The 17,976-nt window shown below is 49.2% G+C and overlaps 1 protein-coding gene across 1 annotated transcript; it reads right to left on the reverse strand.

Annotated features, from left to right (window-relative positions):
- Positions 1 to 1,068: 1,068 nt before the first annotated feature.
- Positions 1,069 to 13,971, reverse strand: klhl40b (kelch-like family member 40b). Its single transcript, XM_046354957.1, has 7 exons — positions 13,010 to 13,971; positions 10,983 to 11,429; positions 8,013 to 8,176; positions 6,470 to 6,577; positions 5,251 to 5,436; positions 4,760 to 4,909; positions 1,069 to 1,798 (listed from the first exon to the last, which is right to left on the reverse strand). The coding sequence occupies exons 1-7, from the start codon at positions 13,712 to 13,714 to the stop codon at positions 1,687 to 1,689; spliced, it is 1,872 nt and encodes a 623-aa protein (XP_046210913.1). The 5' UTR covers positions 13,715 to 13,971; the 3' UTR covers positions 1,069 to 1,686.
- Positions 13,972 to 17,976: the final 4,005 nt, after the last annotated feature.

The following is a 17,976-nucleotide window of genomic DNA, read 5'->3' on the forward strand; positions in this document are numbered from 1 at the left end:
GCCAGTCTCTAGACCTGAACCCAATAGAAAATCTTTGGAGGGAGCTGAAAGTCCGTATTGCCCAGCGACAGCCCCGAAACCTGAAGGATCTGGAGAAGGTCTGTATGGAGGAGTGGTCCAAAATCTGGTCAAGAACTACAGGAAACGTATGACTACAGGAAACGTATGATCTCTGTAATCGCAAACAAAGTTTTCTGTACCAAATATTAAGTTTGGCTTTTCTGATGTATCAAATACTTATGTCATGCAATAAAATGCAAATTAATTACTTAAAAATCATACAATCTGATTTTCTGGATTTTTGTTTCAGATTCCGTCTCTCACAGTTGAAGTGTACCTATGATAGAAATGACAGACCTCTACATGCTTTGTAAATAGGAAAACCTGCAAAATCGGCAGTGGATCAAATACTTGTTCTCCACTGTATATGCATGTACAGTATCAGTCAAAGGTTTGGACACATCTACTCATTCCAGGGTTTTTCTTTATTGGTTTTTCTTTTTTGGTTTCCACAGTGAAGTGTGGGGGTGCTTTCTGGTGACACTGTCTGTGATTTATTTAGAATTCAAGTCCAACTTAACCAGCATCGCTATCACAGCATTCTGCAGCGATACGCCATCCCATCTGGTTTGCACTTAGTGGGACTATCGTTTGTTTTTCAACAGGAAATCAACCCAGCACACATCCAGCTTGTGTAAGGGCTATTTGACCAGGAAGGAGAGTGATTGACCTGGCCTACACAATCACTGGACTTCAACCCAATTGAGATGGTTTGGGATGAGTTGGACCACAGAGTGAAGGAAAAGCAGCATATCTGGGAACTCCTTCAAAAAGGTTGGAAAAGCATTCCAGGTGCAGCTGGTTGAGATAATGCCAAGAGTGTGCAAAGCTGTCATCAAGGCAAAAGATGGCTACTATGAAGAATCTCGAATGTAAAATATATTTTGATTTGTTTAAAATGTTTTGCTTACTACATGATGCCATGTGTTAATTCATAGTTTTGATGTCTTCACTATTTTTTCTACAATGTAGAAGATAGTAAAAATAAATAAAAACCCGTGAATGAGTAGGTGTGTCTAAACTATTGACTTGTACTGTATATATATTTTTGTTGTTGTTAGTATTTAACCCCGATTTCGTGATATCCAATTGTGATCCAATTACTATTTTGTCTCATCGCTGCAACTCCCCAAAGGGCTTGGGAGAGGCTAAAGTTGAATCATGCATCCTCTGAGAAACTTAACCTGGAAGCCAGCTGCACCAATGTGTCGGAGGAAACACTGTTCAACTGATAACCTGATGGCACCCGGCCCACCACAAGGAGTGGCTAGGGCGTGATGAGCCCAGTAAAGCCCCCCGGCCAACAAACCCTACCCTAATCCGGACGATGTTGGGCCAATTGTGCGCCGCCCTATGGGATTCCCAGTCACGGACAGTTGTGACACAGCTTGGGATCGAACCTGGGTCTGTAGTGATGCCTCAAGCACTGAAATGCAGTGCCTTAGACTGCTTCCTGCGCCACTCGGGAGGCCCCAAAGATGCTTTTCAATGTGACCTCTCACAAACTCCCTCCAGGTCAAACACAACAGAATTGATCAAATAACAGATGTCATGGTTTGGAACAGGTGACACTGTGAAAAATGTAACATCTTTACAACTTGGTGAGTCTCATGGTGTTGAGGAGTGTTACATCTTGGTGAGTCGAAGCGTGTTGAGTCGTGCCCCCAAGATGGTGGCCCCAGAGGCGTATTGGATCTCCCTCAGAACACCCACCCACTTCCTTTCCCCCTCGTCATACCTGCAGGAGGAGAGGACAGGACGTCAGGTAAGAGGACAGAACAGGAAGTCAGGTAAGAGGACAGAATAGGACGACCTTCCCTGCCTCCAACCATAGCCCTGACTCTCCCCGCCTCCAACCATAGCCCTGACTCTCCCTGCCTCCAACCATAGTCATCACTCTCCCTGCCTCCAACTATAGCCCTGACTCTCCCTGCCTCCAACCATAGCCCTGACCTTCCCCACCTCCAACCATAGCCCTGACCTTCCCCACCTCCAACCATAGCCCTGACCTTCCCTGCCTCCAACCATAGCCCTGACTCCAACCATAGCCCTGACCTTCCTTCCAACCATAGCCCTGACCTTTCCTGCCTCCAACAATAGCCCTGAACTTCCCTGCCTCCAACCATAGCCCTGAACTTTCCTTCCTCTAACCATAGCCCTGATTTTCCCTGCCTCCAACAATATCCCTGAACTTCCCTGACTCCAACCATAGCCCTGAACTTCCCTGCCTCCAACCATAGCCCTGAACTTCCCTGACTCCAACCATAGCCCTGAACTTCCCTGCCTCCAACCATAGCCCTGACCTTCCCTGCCTACAATAAAAGCCCTGACATTCCCTGCCTCTAACCACAGCCCCGACTCTCCCTGCCTCCAACCATAGACCTGACCTTCCCGGCCTCCAACCATAGCCATGACCTTCCCTGCCTCCAACAATAGCCAGACCTTCCTTCCAACCATAGCCGTGAACTTCCCTGCCTCCAACAATAGCCAGACCTTCCTTCCAACCATAGCCCTGACCTTCCCTGCCTCCAACCATAGCCCTGATTTTCCCTGCCTCCAACCATAGCTCTGACCTGCCCCACCTCCAACCATAGCCCTGACCTTCCCTGCCTCCAACCATAGCCATGACCTTCCCTGCCTCCAACAATAGCCAGACTTTCCTTTCAACCATAGCCGTGACCTTCCATGCCTCCAACCATAGTCCTGACCTTCCTTCCAACCATAGCCCTGACCTTCCTTCCAACCATAGCCCTGACCTTCCCTGCCTCCAATCACACCGCCCTGACCTTCCCTGCCTCCCACCATAGCCCTGACTCTCCCTGCCTCCAACCACAGCCCTGACCTTCCCTGCCTCCAACCATATCCCTGACTCTCCCTGCCTCCAACCATAACCATCACTCTCCCTGCCTCCAACCATAGCCCCGGTTTTCCCTGCCTCCAACCATAGCTCTGACCTTCCCCACCTCCAACCATAGCCCTGACTTTCCCCACCTCCAACCATAGCCTTGAACTTCCCCGCCTCCAACCACAGTCCTGACTCTCCCTGCCCAACCATAGCCCTGACTCTCCCTGCCTCCAACCATAGCCCTGACCTTCTCTGCCTCCAACAATAGCCCTGACTCTCCCTGTCTCCAACCATAGCCATCACTCTCCCTGCCTCCAACTATAGCCCTGACTCTCCCTGCCTCCAACCATAGCCCTGACCTTCCCCACCTCCAAACATAGCCCTGACTCTCCCTGCGTCCAACAATAGCCCTGAACTTTCCTGCCTCTAACTATAGCCCTGATTTTCCCTGCCTCCAACAATATCCCTGAACTTCCCTGCCTCCAACCATAGTCCTGACCTTCCTTCCAACCATAGCCCTGACCTTCCCGGCCTCCAACCATAGCCATGACCTTCCCTGCCTCCAACAATAGCCAGACCTTCCTTCCAACCATAGCCGTGACCTTCCCTGCCTCCAACAATAGCCAGACCTTTCTTCCAACCATAGCCGTGACCTTCCCTGCCTCCAACAATAGCCAGACCTTCCTTCCAACCATAGCCCTGACTCTCTCTGCCTCCAACCATAGCCCTGACTCTCTCTGCCTCCAACCATAGCCCTGACTCTCCCTGCCTCCAACCATAGCCCTGACTCTCCCTGCCTCCAACCATAGCCCTGACTCTCTCTGCCTCCAACCATAGCCCTGACTCTCCCTGCCCAACCATAGCCCTGACTCTCCCTGCCCAACCATAGCCCTGACTCTCCCTGCCTCCAACCATAGCCCTGACTCTCCCTGCCTCCAACCATAGCCCTGACTCTCCCTGCCCAACCATAGCCCTGACTCTCCCTGCCTCCAACCATAGCCCTGACTCTCTCTGCCTCCAACCATAGCTCTGACTCTCCCTGCCTCCAACCATAGCCCTGACTCTCTCTGCCTCCAACCACAGCCCTGACTCTCCCTGCCTCCAACCATAGCCCTGACTCTCCCTGCCCAACCATAGCCCTGACTCTCCCTGCCTCCAACCACAGCCCTGACTCTCCCTGCCTCCAACCATAGCCCTGACTCTCCCTGCCTCCAACCACAGCCCTAACTCTCCCTGCCTCCAACCATAGCCCTGACTCTCCCTGCCTCCAACCACAGCCCTGACTCTCTCTGCCTCCAACCATAGCCCTGTCTCTCCCTGCCTCCAACCACAACCCTGACTCTCCCTGCCTCCAACCATAGCCCTGACTCTCCCTGCCTCCAACCACAGCCCTGACTCTCCCTGCCTCCAACCATAGCCCTGACTCTCCCTGCCTCCAACCACAGCCCTGACTCTCCCTGCCTCCAACCATAGCCCTGACTCTCCCTGCCTCCAACCACAGCCCTGACTCTCTCTGCCTCCAACCATAGCCCTGTCTCTCCCTGCCTCCAACCACAGCCCTGACTCCCCCTGCCTCCAACCATAGCCCTGACTCTCCCTGCCTCCAACCATAGCCCTGACTCTCCCTGCCTCCAACCATAGCCCTGACTCTCCCTGCCTCCAACCACAGCCCTGACTCTCCCTGCCTCCAACCATAGCCCTGACTCTCCCTGCCTCCAACCATAGCCCTGACTCTCTCTGCCTCCAACCACAGCCCTGACTCTCCCTGCCTCCAACCATAGCCCTGACTCTCCCTGCCTCCAACCACAGCCCTGACTCTCCCTGCCTCCATCCCAACGTCAGTTTGTTCCTCACCTCCAGATGTCATTCATCTCCTTGGGGAGGAGTTCATCCCTGTCCTGGCTGGGCATCATGGCGAAGCCTCCAACAGCGTAGAGACCCCCGGCCACCGATGCCAGACTGAGTGAGCTACGACCCTGAGGGAACTCCACAAAGTCTGACCACCTGGAGACACGTTATGGGTTTAACAGCCGTATGAGTAAAGGTAAATCAGGCACTGTTCATTGTTGTCTTGAATCATCATCAGCTCCCAGAGAGAATATGTTGGCAGCACAGTGAACTCAGACTTCCTGGGACACTTTCAGTAATGTGAAATCTGACTTGTTGGTGTTACTATCGTAGACCTCCATGAAGTCTGTCACACACACACACACACACACACACACACACACACACACACACACACACACACACACACACACACACACACACACACACACACACACACACACACACACACACACACACACACACACACTCTTTGAGGCTGCAGGCTTGCTACTGACTTGTTGGTGTTGATGTCGTAGACCTCAATGGTGTCTGTCAGGCCGGTGTCTGTGACGCCTGCTGCTACGTATATCTTGTCTTTATGGATGGTGGCTCCAAACAGAGAGCGGGCCAGCTGCATCGGAGCCAGCTCCTTCCACTCAAACCGCTGTGCACAGTACACACACATCCTCTTCGTCACCTTCCTACAGGACAGACACACATCCTAGTAGTAGCAGCAGCAGTAGTAATAGTTGTTGTTGTTAGTGATCATACTGTCCTTACTGAGCTCTACACGGTGACTGAGCTCTACACGGTAACTGAGCTCTACACCGTGACTGAGCTCTATACCGTGACTGCGCTCTACACCGTGACTGAGCTCTACACTGTGACTGAGCTCTATACTGTGACTGAGCTCTACACCGTGACTGAGCTGTACACCGTGACTTAGCTCTATACCGTGACTGAGCTCTACACCGTGACTGAGCTCTATATCGTGACTGAGCTCTATACCGTGACTGAGCTCTACACCGTGACTGAGCTCTACACTGTGACTGAGCTCTACACTGTGACTGAGCTCTATACCGTGACTGAGCTCTACACCGTGACTGAGCTCTACACCGTGACTGAGCTGTACACCGTGACTGAGCTCTACACCGTGACTGAGCTCTACACCGTGACTGAGCTCTATACCGTGACTGAGCTCTATACCGTGACTGAGCTCTATACCGTGACTGAGCTCTATACCGTGACTGAGCTCTACACCGTGACTGAGCTGTACACCGTGACTGAGCTGTACACCGTGACTGAGCTCTACACCGTGACTGAGCTCTACACCGTGACTGAGCTCTACACCGTGACTGAGCTCTATACCGTGACTGAGCTGTACACCGTGACTGAGCTGTACACCGTGACTGAGCTCTATACCGTGACTGAGCTCTACACCGTGACTGAGCTCTACACCGTGACTGAGCTCTACACCGTGACTGAGCTCTACACCGTGACTGAGCTCTACACCGTGACTGAGCTCTACACCGTGACTGAGCTCTACACCGTGACTGAGCTGTACACCGTGACTGAGCTGTACACCGTGACTGAGCTCTACACGGTGACTGAGCTCTACACGGTGACTGAGCTCTATACCGTGACTGAGCTCTACACCGTCACTGAGCTGTATACCGTGACTGAGCTGTACACCAACAGTGTGGAAGAGAATGCAGTATCACGTTAATAACTCACTTGCTATCCGATTTTCCTCCGATCACATAGATAAGACCGTTGTGAGACACAGTAGCGTGGCCGTAGACGGGGTACGGTATGGGGTCAGACTCGCCCCATTTAAAAGACCTGAGGAGGACAAACACAGAGAGGTACACATTAGACTGCTAGCTCAGACTACATTCTAACAATTTGACAACATCCTGATTACATCACTCCTCTGAGGCAGCAGGTTGAATGACTCTTCCATTGTGTTGTGATTCATATCTCTATTGTTTATTATTTTTGATTTTATTTTACCTTTATTTAAACAGGTAGGCCAGTTGAGAACAAGTTCTCATTTACAATTGCGACCTGGCCAAGATAAAGCAAAGCAGTGCAACACAAACAACAGAGTTACACATGGAATAAACAAACATACAGTCAATAACACAATAGAGAAATCTATATACAGTGTGTGCAAGTGGAGTAAGATTATGGAGGTAAGGAAATAAATAGGCCGTAGTGGCGAAGTAATTACAATATAGCAATTAAACACTGGAGTGATGGATGTGCGGTAGATGAATGTGCAGGTGGAGATACTGGGGTGAAAAGGAGCAAAAATAACAACAATATGTGGATGAGGTAGTTGGATGGGCTATTTACAGATGGGCTATTTACAGATGGGCTATGTACAGATGGGCTATGTACAGGTGCAGTGATCAGTAAGTGTCACGACTTCCGCCGAAGTCGGCTCCTCTCCTCATTTGACGTCACCGGCTTTCTAGCCATCGCATCTCCATTTCTCATTTATCCATTTGTTTTGTCTTGTTCCCTGCTGGTTTTCATTCCCCAATCACACTGCATTCCTCTGTTCCCCCTCATGTCTTTTTTTGTGAGATGAGTGAGATGAGTTTTGTGTTACGTGTCTATGTTGATGCTCTTTACTGGTATGCGTTTATTCCGTGTTTTATTTCACGAGGTATGTTATTGTGTTTATATAGTATTATTGTGACTGTTTTCACGTTTGCACTTTTGCCTGGAGGTGTTGACGCAGTGGCGTCAGTCTGTTGGTTTCTCCTGCCTACATAAAGTGTGAGCCTGTTCACAACTCTCTGCTCTCCTGCACCTGACTCCGCTCCCAGTACGCACACACCTGACAGTAAGCTGCTCTGACAACTGATGTTTAAAGTTAGTGAGGTAGACATGAGTCTCCAGCTTTCACTGATTTTTGCAATTCGTTCCAGTCATTGGCAGCAGAGACATGGAAGGACAGGCGGCCAAAGGAGGAATTGGCTTTGGGGGTGACCAGTGAGATATACCTGCTGGAGCACGTGCTATGGGTGGGTGTTGGCTTTGGGGATGACCCGTGAGATATACCTGCTAGAGCGTGTGCTACGGGTGGGTGTTGACCAGTGAGCTGAGATAAGGCAGAGCTTTACCTAGCAAAGACATAGATGACCCGGAGCCAGTGGGTTTGGCGACTAATATGAAACGAGGGCCAGCCAACGAGAGCATTCAGGTCACATAGACAGGACAGTTACTGGGTGCTTTTACTGGTGCTGTCACATAGACTGTAACTTACTGTCTGTCATAGACCAGCACTGAGTCCAGTGTACTGGACTCCTGCTCCTTCAGCTCCTTCCCTCCCACCATGAAGATGCTGTTCTCCGCCTCAGCCAGGCCGAACAGGAAACGGGGTGAGGGGATGGGGGGCATGCCCAGCCAATCAGCACTCACTGGGTCGTACTGGGAGGTCACAGATGTCAGAGGTCAGAGACAGGGCAGCTGTCTACATGCTGAGATATTGACAGGACAGACAGATCTATGGACAGACAGACAGACAGACAGACAGACAGACAGACAGACAGACAGACAGACAGACAGACAGACAGACAGACAGACAGACAGACAGACAGACAGACAGACAGACAGACAGACAGACAGACAGACAGACAGACAGACAGACAGACAGACAGACAGACAGACAACCAGCCAGCCAGCCAGCCAGCCAGCCAGCCAGCCAGCCAGCCAGCCAGCCAGCCAGCATCTCTGTAATGGAAACAGCCACATTATAACATCTATAATGTGGAGGAGGGAGGTCTGCCTCGCTCTATGGCATCTTCAATAGGATCCCAGAGAGCGAGAGAGAATCTAGGCCTACTGGTGTGTTGACTTGGTGACCATGCAGAAGATACCTCTACTCAATGACTTGGTGACCATGCAGAAGATACATCTACTCAATGACTTGGTGACCATGCAGAAGATACCTCTACTCAATGACTTGGTGACCATGCAGAAGATACCTCTACTCAATGACTTGGTGACCATGCAGAAGATACCTCTACTCAATGACTTGGTGACCATGCAGAAGATACCTCTACTAAATGACTTGGTGACCATGCAGAAGATACCTCTACTAAATGACTTGGTGACCATGCAGAAGATACCTCTACTAAATGACTTGGTGACCATGCAGAAGATACCTCTACTCAATGACTTGGTGACCATGCAGAAGATACCTGTACTAAATGACTTGGTGACCATGCAGAAGATACCTGTACTAAATGACTTGGTGACCATGCAGAAGATACCTGTACTAAATGACTTGGTGACCATGCAGAAGATACCTCTACTCAATGACTTGGTGACCATGCAGAAGATACCTCTACTAAATGACTTGGTGACCATGCAGAAGATACCTCTACTCAATGACTTGGTGACCATGCAGAAGATACATCTACTCAATGACTTGGTGACCATGCAGAAGATACATCTACTCAATGACTTGGTGACCATGCAGAAGATACCTCTACTCAATGACTTGGTGACCATGCAGAACATAGACTGTAACTTACTGATACCTCTACTCAATGACTTGGTGACCATGCAGAAGATACCTCTACTCAATGACTTGGTGACCATGCAGAAGATACCTCTACTCAATGACTTGGTGACCATGCAGAAGATACCTGTACTCAATGACTTGGTGACCATGCAGAAGATACCTCTACTCAATGACTTGGTGACCATGCAGAAGATACCTGTACTCAATGACTTGGTGACCATGCAGAAGATACATCTACTCAATGACTTGGTGACCATGCAGAAGATACCTCTACTCAATGACTTGGTGACCATGCAGAAGATACCTCTACTCAATGACTTGGTGACCATGCAGAAGATACATCTACTCAATGACTTGGTGACCATGCAGAAGATACCTCTACTCAATGACTTGGTGACCATGCAGAAGATACATCTACTCAATGACTTGGTGACCATGCAGAAGATACATCTACTCAATGACTTGGTGACCATGCAGAAGATACATCTACTCAATGACTTGGTGACCATGCAGAAGATACATCTACTCAATGACTTGGTGACCATGCAGAAGATACCTCTACTCAATGACTTGGTGACCATGCAGAAGATACCTCTACTCAATGACTTGGTGACCATGCAGAAGATACCTCTACTCAATGACTTGGTGACCATGCAGAAGATACATCTACTCAATGACTTGGTGACCATGCAGAAGATACCTCTACTCAATGACTTGGTGACCATGCAGAAGATACATCTACTCAATGACTTGGTGACCATGCAGAAGATACCTCTACTCAATGACTTGGTGACCATGCAGAAGATACCTCTACTCAATGACTTGGTGACCATGCAGAAGATACATCTACTCAATGACTTGGTGACCATGCAGAAGATACCTCTACTCAATGACTTGGTGACCATGCAGAAGATACATCTACTCAATGACTTGGTGACCATGCAGAAGATACCTGTACTAAATGACTTGGTGACCATGCAGAAGATACCTGTACTAAATGACTTGGTGACCATGCAGAAGATACCTGTACTAAATGACTTGGTGACCATGCAGAAGATACCTGTACTAAATGACTTGGTGACCATGCAGAAGATACCTGTACTAAATGACTTGGTGACCATGCAGAAGATACCTGTACTAAATTACTTGGTGACCATGCAGAAGATACCTCTACTCAATGACTTTTAATTTGACCTTTTTATTTAACCAGGCAAGTCAGTTAAGAACATATTCTTATTTTCAATGACGGCCTGGGAACAGTGGGTTAACTGCCTGTTCAGGGGCAGAACGACAGATTTGTACCTTGTCATTTGTACCTTGTACCTCGCAACCTTCCGGTTACTAGTCCAACGCTCTAACCACTAGGCTACGCTGCCACCCGACTTGGTGACCATGCAGAAGATACATCTACTCAATGACTTGGTGACCATGCAGAAGATACATCTACTCAATGACTTGGTGACCATGCAGAAGATACCTGTACTCAATGCAGATCCAAAGGAATTATCCAAGTAAAATTTGATAATAACATGATAATAACATCATACCTGTATTAATAACAGGTGTATAATAATTATAACATCCTACCTGTATTAATAACAGGTGTATAATAATTATAACATCCTACCTGTATTAATAACAGGTGTGTAATAATTATAACATCCTACCTGTATTAATAACAGGTGTATAATGATTATAACATCCTACCTGTAAGAAGTAGGAGCTGAGAGGATCCTCCTTGTTCAGCTCATTGTAGAACAGCCCCCCAGCAACAAAGATCTGGTTCTCTTTGGTGACAAGGGAGGCATGGTTCTTGGGGATCTGAGTGGAGAGCGAGGCGACGTAACAGTCGTTCCCTGTGGGGTCGTACGCCACCGCCCCCGTGTCACTCACCATGAACACCAGGTCTCTCAGGAACATCCCAAACCGCAGTTGATCATTCAAGATCCCCGGGAGTAGAGCCTCCTCCTCCTCCTCCTCTTCCTCTCCCTCCTTCTCCTCTCCTCCCTTCTGCTCTGTCTTATTTTCTTCCGTCTTCTTCTTTGTTTTCTTCTGAGGCGGGAGGTCAGGCAGTTTTCCAGCACGAGCGTCTCTGACCATTTGAAGCCTCTTCTCCATTTCAGGGTTGGAGCAGATCCACTCATGTTTCTCCACCTGGTGGGACATGGAGATTTATCAGTATCACCTGCTTCTCCACCTGGTGGGACAGGGAGATGTATCAGTATCACCTGCTTCTCCACCTGGTGGGACATGGAGATTTATCAGTATCACCTGCTTCTCCACCTGGTGGGACATGGAGATTTATCAGTATCACCTGCTTCTCCACCTGGTGGGACAGGGAGATGTATCAGTATCACCTGCTTCTCCACCTGGTGGGACATGGAGATTTATCAGTATCACCTACTTCTCCACCTGGTGGGACAGGGAGATGTATCAGTATCACCTGCTTCTCCACCTGGTGGGACAGGGAGATGTATCAGTATCACCTGCTTCTCCACCTGGTGGGACATGGAGATTTATCAGTATCACCTGCTTCTCCACCTGGTGGGACAGGGAGATGTATCAGTATCACCTGCTTCTCCACATGGTGGGACAGGGAGATGTATCAGTATCACCTGCTTCTCCACCTGGTGGGACAGGGATATGTATCAGTATCACCTGCTTCTCCACCTGGTGGGACAGGGAGATGTATCAGTATCACCTGCTTCTCCACCTGGTGGGACAGGGAGATTTATCAGAATCGCCTGCTTCTCCACCTGGTGGGACAGGGAGATTTATCAGAATCGCCTGCTTCTCCACCTGGTGGGACAGGGAGATGTATTAGTATCACCTGCTTCTCCACCTGGTGGGACAGGGAGATGTATCAGTATCACCTGCTTCTCCACCTGGTGGGACAGAGGGAGATTTAATACAACAATCACCTGCTTCTCCACCTGGTGGGACAGGGAGATTTATCAGAATCACCTGCTTCTCCACCTGGTGGGACAGGGAGATTTATCAGAATCACCTGCTTCTCCACCTGGTGGGACAGGGAGATTTAATACAACAATCACCTGCTTCTCCACCTGGTGGGACAGGGAGATTTAATACAACAATCACCTGCTTCTCCACCTGGTGGGACAGGGAGATTTATCAGAATCACCTGCTTCTCCACCTGGTGGGACAGGGAGATTTATCAGAATCACCTGCTTCTCCACCTGGTGGGACAGAGGGAGATTTAATACAACAATCACCTGCTTCTCCACCTGGTGGGACAGGGAGATTTAATACAACAATCACCTGCTTCTCCACCTGGTGGGACAGGGAGATTTAATACAACAATCACCTGCTTCTCCACCTGGTGGGACAGGGAGATTTATCAGAATCACCTGCTTCTCCACCTGGTGGGACAGGGAGATGTATCAGTATCACCTGCTTCTCCACCTGGTGGGACAGGGAGATTTATCAGAATCACCTGCTTCTCCACCTGGTGGGACAGAGGGAGATTTAATACAACAATCACCTGCTTCTCCACCTGGTGGGACAGGGAGATTTAATACAACAATCACCTGCTTCTCCACCTGGTGGGACAGGGAGATTTAATACAACAATCACCTGCTTCTCCACCTGGTGGGACAGGGAGATGTATTAGTATCACCTGCTTCTCCACCTGGTGGGACAGGGAGATTTATCAGAATCACCTGCTTCTCCACCTGGTGGGACAGGGCGATTTAACACTAGACCATACTGCTCACCATCTCAGTAAAGTAGTCCTTGTCGACCAGTCTGAGTCTGACACAGTCCATCAGTCCGGGTAGTTCCTTCAGCCTGTTCTCCACATCTTGACCGACCCACTTCTCCACGGCCTCAAACACCTCTTCCTCCGTTTCTACATTCAGTGTGTCCGCTGTCAAGATAGCTGCCAGCTCGCTGGGCCCCAGCGTCAGGAACTCATCGTCACGGGAGATGAGCTGGAAGCGTTCGCAGGCGTAATTGCGAGCGGAGACAGCGAGGCGAGGACAGTCCAGCATCAGGCCCAGTCGGAATATAGCCAGACAGTTACTGAGACTGAGTTTCTTCTGGAGGAAGGAGACACACACTGTGAAGATCGAGGGGATCTGGAACATGTTGGCTACAGTGAAGATGTCCTGGACATTCTGCTCTGTCACATTAATGGTGGAGGTATAGAGGTACTTCAGAATCAGACCCATGACCCCCGGCTCTACATCCTCCAACACCACCTCTCTCTTCTTCTCCTCTTCCAGATCTGACAGGAACAGGGCCCTAAAGAAGGACGAGCAGGCACACAGCACCAGACGATGGCAGGGGAACTCCTTGCCCTTGATCTTCAGGACACAGTCCACCAGCTTGTCATTCTCCAGTAGATCATAGAGTCCGTCCTGCAACAGGGTCTGCTGGTACATCCTGGGCTCCTCCGTTGGGTCGATGGACAGAGCCATGATGCCTCGGTCCAGGGGGACAACTCCCAGTCGATAAGCAGGGAACAAGAGATCTAGGGCGTCTTGGTCCTTGGTGTCTGTCCTGTCTGTCTCCTGTCCACACGGCAGAGCTCCGAGCTTAGGCTCTCTTCACTGCCCAGCCTGGAAAGAGGAGTATAGGGTTCGGCCTTTGTGGTATAAGGAGGCTCGGTCTTTGTGGTTTGAACCATAAGGAGTGTACTCCGGCTGGTCTCTCTCCCTCAGCTGTCCCGACCCTTTACCTCCTGTTGCAACTGGTAGGTTATATATAGCCTTGTTCTCAGTGTGGGGCACTCTGTGGAATCCATTCTGGAACATGTGAAATGTAATAGACCCCTCATCACCACCCGCCGTCCCCCTCCCCGCTCGGACAGCTGACACTGCCTCATGCGAGATCAGTTCTTCCTGAGTCATGTGGGGTTAAGTTAGTGGCTTCCTCCTCTCTGCTCCTTCCCTTCCCCCTTCCTCCTCTCTACTCCTTTCCCTCCTCCTTCCTTCTCTCCACTCCTTCCCTTCCTCCATTCTCCTCTCCACTCCTTCCCTTCCTCCATTCTCCTCTCCACTCCTTCCCTTCCTCCTTCCTCCTCTCCACTCCTTCCCTTCCACCTTCCTCCTCTCCACTCCTTCCCTTCCACCTTCCTCCTCTCCAATCCTTCCACCTTCCTCCTCTCCACTCCTTCCCTTCCTCCATTCTCCTCTCGACTCCTTCTCTCCCATCAACCTCCTCTCCACTCATTCCCTTTCACCTTCCTCATCTCCAGTCCTTCCCTTTCCCCTCTCCACTCCTTCCCTTCCACTTTCCTCCTCTCCACTCCATCCCTTCCACCTTCCTCCTCTCCACTCCTTCCCTTTCACCTTCCTCATCCCCACTCCTTCCACCTTCCTCCTCTCCACTCCTTCCCTTCCACCTTCCTCATTCCCACTCCTTCCCTTTCACCTTCCTCCTCTCCACTCCTTCCCTTCCTCCTTCCTCCTCTTCACTCCATCCCTTCCTCCTTCCTCCTTTTCACTCCATCCCTTCCTCCTTCCTCCTCTTCACTCCATCCCTTCCACCTTCCTTCTCTCCAATCCTTCCACCTTCCTCCTCTCCACTAATTTGCTTCCTCCATTCTCCATTTCACTCCTTCCCTTCCACCTTCCTCCTCTCTACCTTCCCTTCCACCTTCCTCCTCTCCACTCCTTCCCTTTCACCTTCCTCCTCTCCACTCCTTCCCTTTCCCCTCTCCACTCCTTCCCTTCCACCTTCCTCATCCCTTTCACCTTCCTCCTCTCCACTCCTTCCCTTTCTCCTTCCTCCTCTTCACTCCAATCCTTCCACCTTCCTCCTCTCCACTAATTTGCTTCCTCCATTCTCCTCTCCACTCCTTCCCTTCTTCCTTCCTCCTCTCCACTCCTTCCCTTCCACCTTCCTCCTCTCCACTTCTTCCACCTTTCTCTTCTCCACTCCTTCCCTTCCACCTTCCTCATCCCTTTCACCTTCCTCCTCTCCACTCCTTCCCTTTCTCCTTCCTCCTCTTCACTCCAATCCTTCCACCTTCCTCCTCTCCACTAATTCGCTTCCTCCATTCTCCTCTCCACTCCTTCCCTTCAACCTTCCTCCTCTCCACTCCTTCCACCTTTCTCTTCTCCACTCCTTCCCTTCAACCTTTCTCATCTCCACTCCTCCCCTCCCTCCTCTCTACCTTCCCTTCCTCCTCTCCATTCCTTCCCTTCCTCCTCTCCATTCCTTCCCTTCCTCCTTTCTCCACTCCATCCCTCCACCTTCCTCTTCTCCATTCCTTCCCTTCCTCCTCTCCATTCCTTCCCTTCCTCCTTTCTCCACTCCGTCCCTCCACCTTCCTCCTCTCCACTCCTTCCCTTCCACATTCCTTCTCTCCACTCCTTCTCTACCTCCTCTCCACTCCTTCCCTTCCTCCTCCCTCCTCTCTACCTTCCCTTCCTCCTCTCCATTCCTTCCCTTCCTCCTCTCCACTCCTTCCACCTTCCTCCTTCCTCCTCTCCACTCCTTCCCTTTCACATTCCTCCTCTCCACCCCTTCTCTACCTTCTCTCCACTCCTTCCCTTCCAACAACCTCCTCTCCAATCCTCCCCTTCCTCCTCTCTACCTTCCCTTCCTCCTCCCTCCTCTCTACCTTCCCTTCCTCCTCTCCATTCCTTCCCTTCCTCCTCTCCATTCCTTCCCTTCCTCCTTTTTCCACTCCTTCCCTCCACCTTCCTCCTCTCCACTCCTTCAAAATTCCTTCTCTCCACCCCTTCTCTACCCCCTCTCCACTCCTTCCCTCCACCTTCCTCCTCTCCACTCCTTCAATTTATCCTCTCCACTCCTTCTACCTTCCTTCCTCCTCTAAACTCCTTTGCTTCAGATATGCAATGATGTGACAGAAGTGGACAGGTGAAAGTAGAGACCTGGTAGTTGTCCATCCACCATATTGCGTTCAACTCTTCATATATGTTTAGATGAGCGATGATGGAGTAGCGATGAGATGAGGAAGCCACTGTCGAGTATTCAGTGGCTCTCCGCCAGGTTCGAGCACACCAGATACTGACTGTTACTTTTGATTTTAACACCCCCCCTCCTCCCTCATGTGGTACCCATGAGGAGATGCACTGCAGTACTTAATGCAGCTGGTGGCCACACCAGATACTGACTGTTACTTTTGATTTTGACACCCCCTTTGTTCAGGGACACATTATTCCATCTCTGTTAGTCACATGTCTGTGGAACTTGTTCAGTTTATGTCTCAGTTGTTGAATCTTGTTATGTTCATACAAATATTTACACATGTTAAGTTAGCTGAAAATAAACGCATTTGAGAGCGAGAGGATGTTTCTTTTTTTGCTGCGTTTATCTATAGCTAACATCAGTTAACATGGTTGATTGTTGAGCAAAACAGTGTTTGTGTCTGATAATGGTACCAGTTGTGTCATGCCCTGACCTTAGAGAGCCTTTTTATGTCTCTATTTGGTTTGGTCAGGGTGTGATTTGCATTCTATGTTTTGTTATCTATCATTTTTTGTATTTCTATGTTTTGGCCGGGTATGGTTCTCAATCAGGGACAGCTGTCTGTCGTTGTCTCTGATTGGGAACCATACTTAGGTAACCCGTTTTCCCTCCTTTCTTTGTGGGAAGTTGACTTTGTTTAGGGCACATAGCCTTTGAGCATCACCGTTTGTTTTTGTAGTGTTATTTGTTTGTTCGGCGTCACTTTGATTAATAAAAGAAAATGCACGCTCACCACACTGAACCTTGGTTCTCCTCCTTCAACAGCTGTGACAAGTTGTTTCTGAGCTGATCATACTTTTAGGTTTAACTTAGTGGATAATGTCAGAGGCCTTAATAATGTAGCTTAGATAGGCTTTTCTTGCCATATAATGAAGCAACTGAGTGTCCAGCTTGAAACTCGGTAATACTGCTTGCAGATTTAATCTTGTTTTATACATTTCGGTTTTGAAATAGGTGCACTACCGGTCACATTTTTTAGAACACCTACTCATTCAAGGGTTTTTCTTTATTTTTTACTATTTTCTACATCGTGGAATAATAGTGAATACATCAAATAGCCACCCTTTGCCTTGATGGCAGTTTTGCCAACTCTTGGCATTCTCTCAACCAGTTTCATGAGGTAGTCACCTGGAATGCATTTCAGTTAACAGGGGAGCTTTCTTAAAAGTTAATTTGTGGAATTTCTTTCCTTCTTAATGCATTTGAGCCAATCAGTTGTGTTGTGACAAGGTAAAGCGGTATACAGAAGATATCCCTATTTGGTAAAAGACCAAGTCCATTTTATGGCAAGAACAAGCAAGAACAAGCAAAGAGAAGAATGTTTTTTGTGTCCCCAACTGATTGTTTTTTTGTTCGTTTATTTGTTTCTTGGCACGAAGACAGCATTCAATGAGCTGTATTCTGCCATAAGCAAACAAGAAAACACTCCTAGTAGCCGGGGACTTTAATGCAGGGAAACTTCAATCCATTTCACCAAATTTCTATCAGCATGTTAAATGTGCAACCAGAGGGAAAATAAACCTGGACCACCTTTACTCCACACACAGAGACGCGTGGGCCACGCCAGTGAGAGTATTGAGATTGAGGTCATTCTCCATATTAGAGGGTGTAAGCGTGGACTCTGAGTCAGACGCAGGATCTACTACAGTGACTCAGTCATCTCCATTTGGCAAATTGGCAAATCTGACCTAAATTCTATCCTCCTGATTCCTGCAAAAATGTAATTATTCCACGATGTAGA

The sequence above is a fragment of the Oncorhynchus gorbuscha genome, linkage group LG07, assembly GCF_021184085.1.
Source record: "Oncorhynchus gorbuscha isolate QuinsamMale2020 ecotype Even-year linkage group LG07, OgorEven_v1.0, whole genome shotgun sequence".
Taxonomy (NCBI): Eukaryota; Metazoa; Chordata; class Actinopteri; order Salmoniformes; family Salmonidae; genus Oncorhynchus; species Oncorhynchus gorbuscha.

Excerpts from the sequence above, each read along its gene's own strand:
- klhl40b (XM_046354957.1), bottom strand. The coding sequence starts at position 13,714 with ATGGCTCTGTCCATCGACCCAACGGAGGAGCCCAGGATGTACCAGCAG. Across the intron at positions 5,437-6,469 it reads GGAGGAAAATCGGATAGCAA|GAAGGTGACGAAGAGGATGT; the intron begins GTGAGTTATTAA and ends TCTGTCCTGTAG. Across the intron at positions 1,799-4,759 it reads GAGATGAATGACATCTGGAG|GTATGACGAGGGGGAAAGGA; the intron begins GTGAGGAACAAA and ends CTCCTCCTGCAG.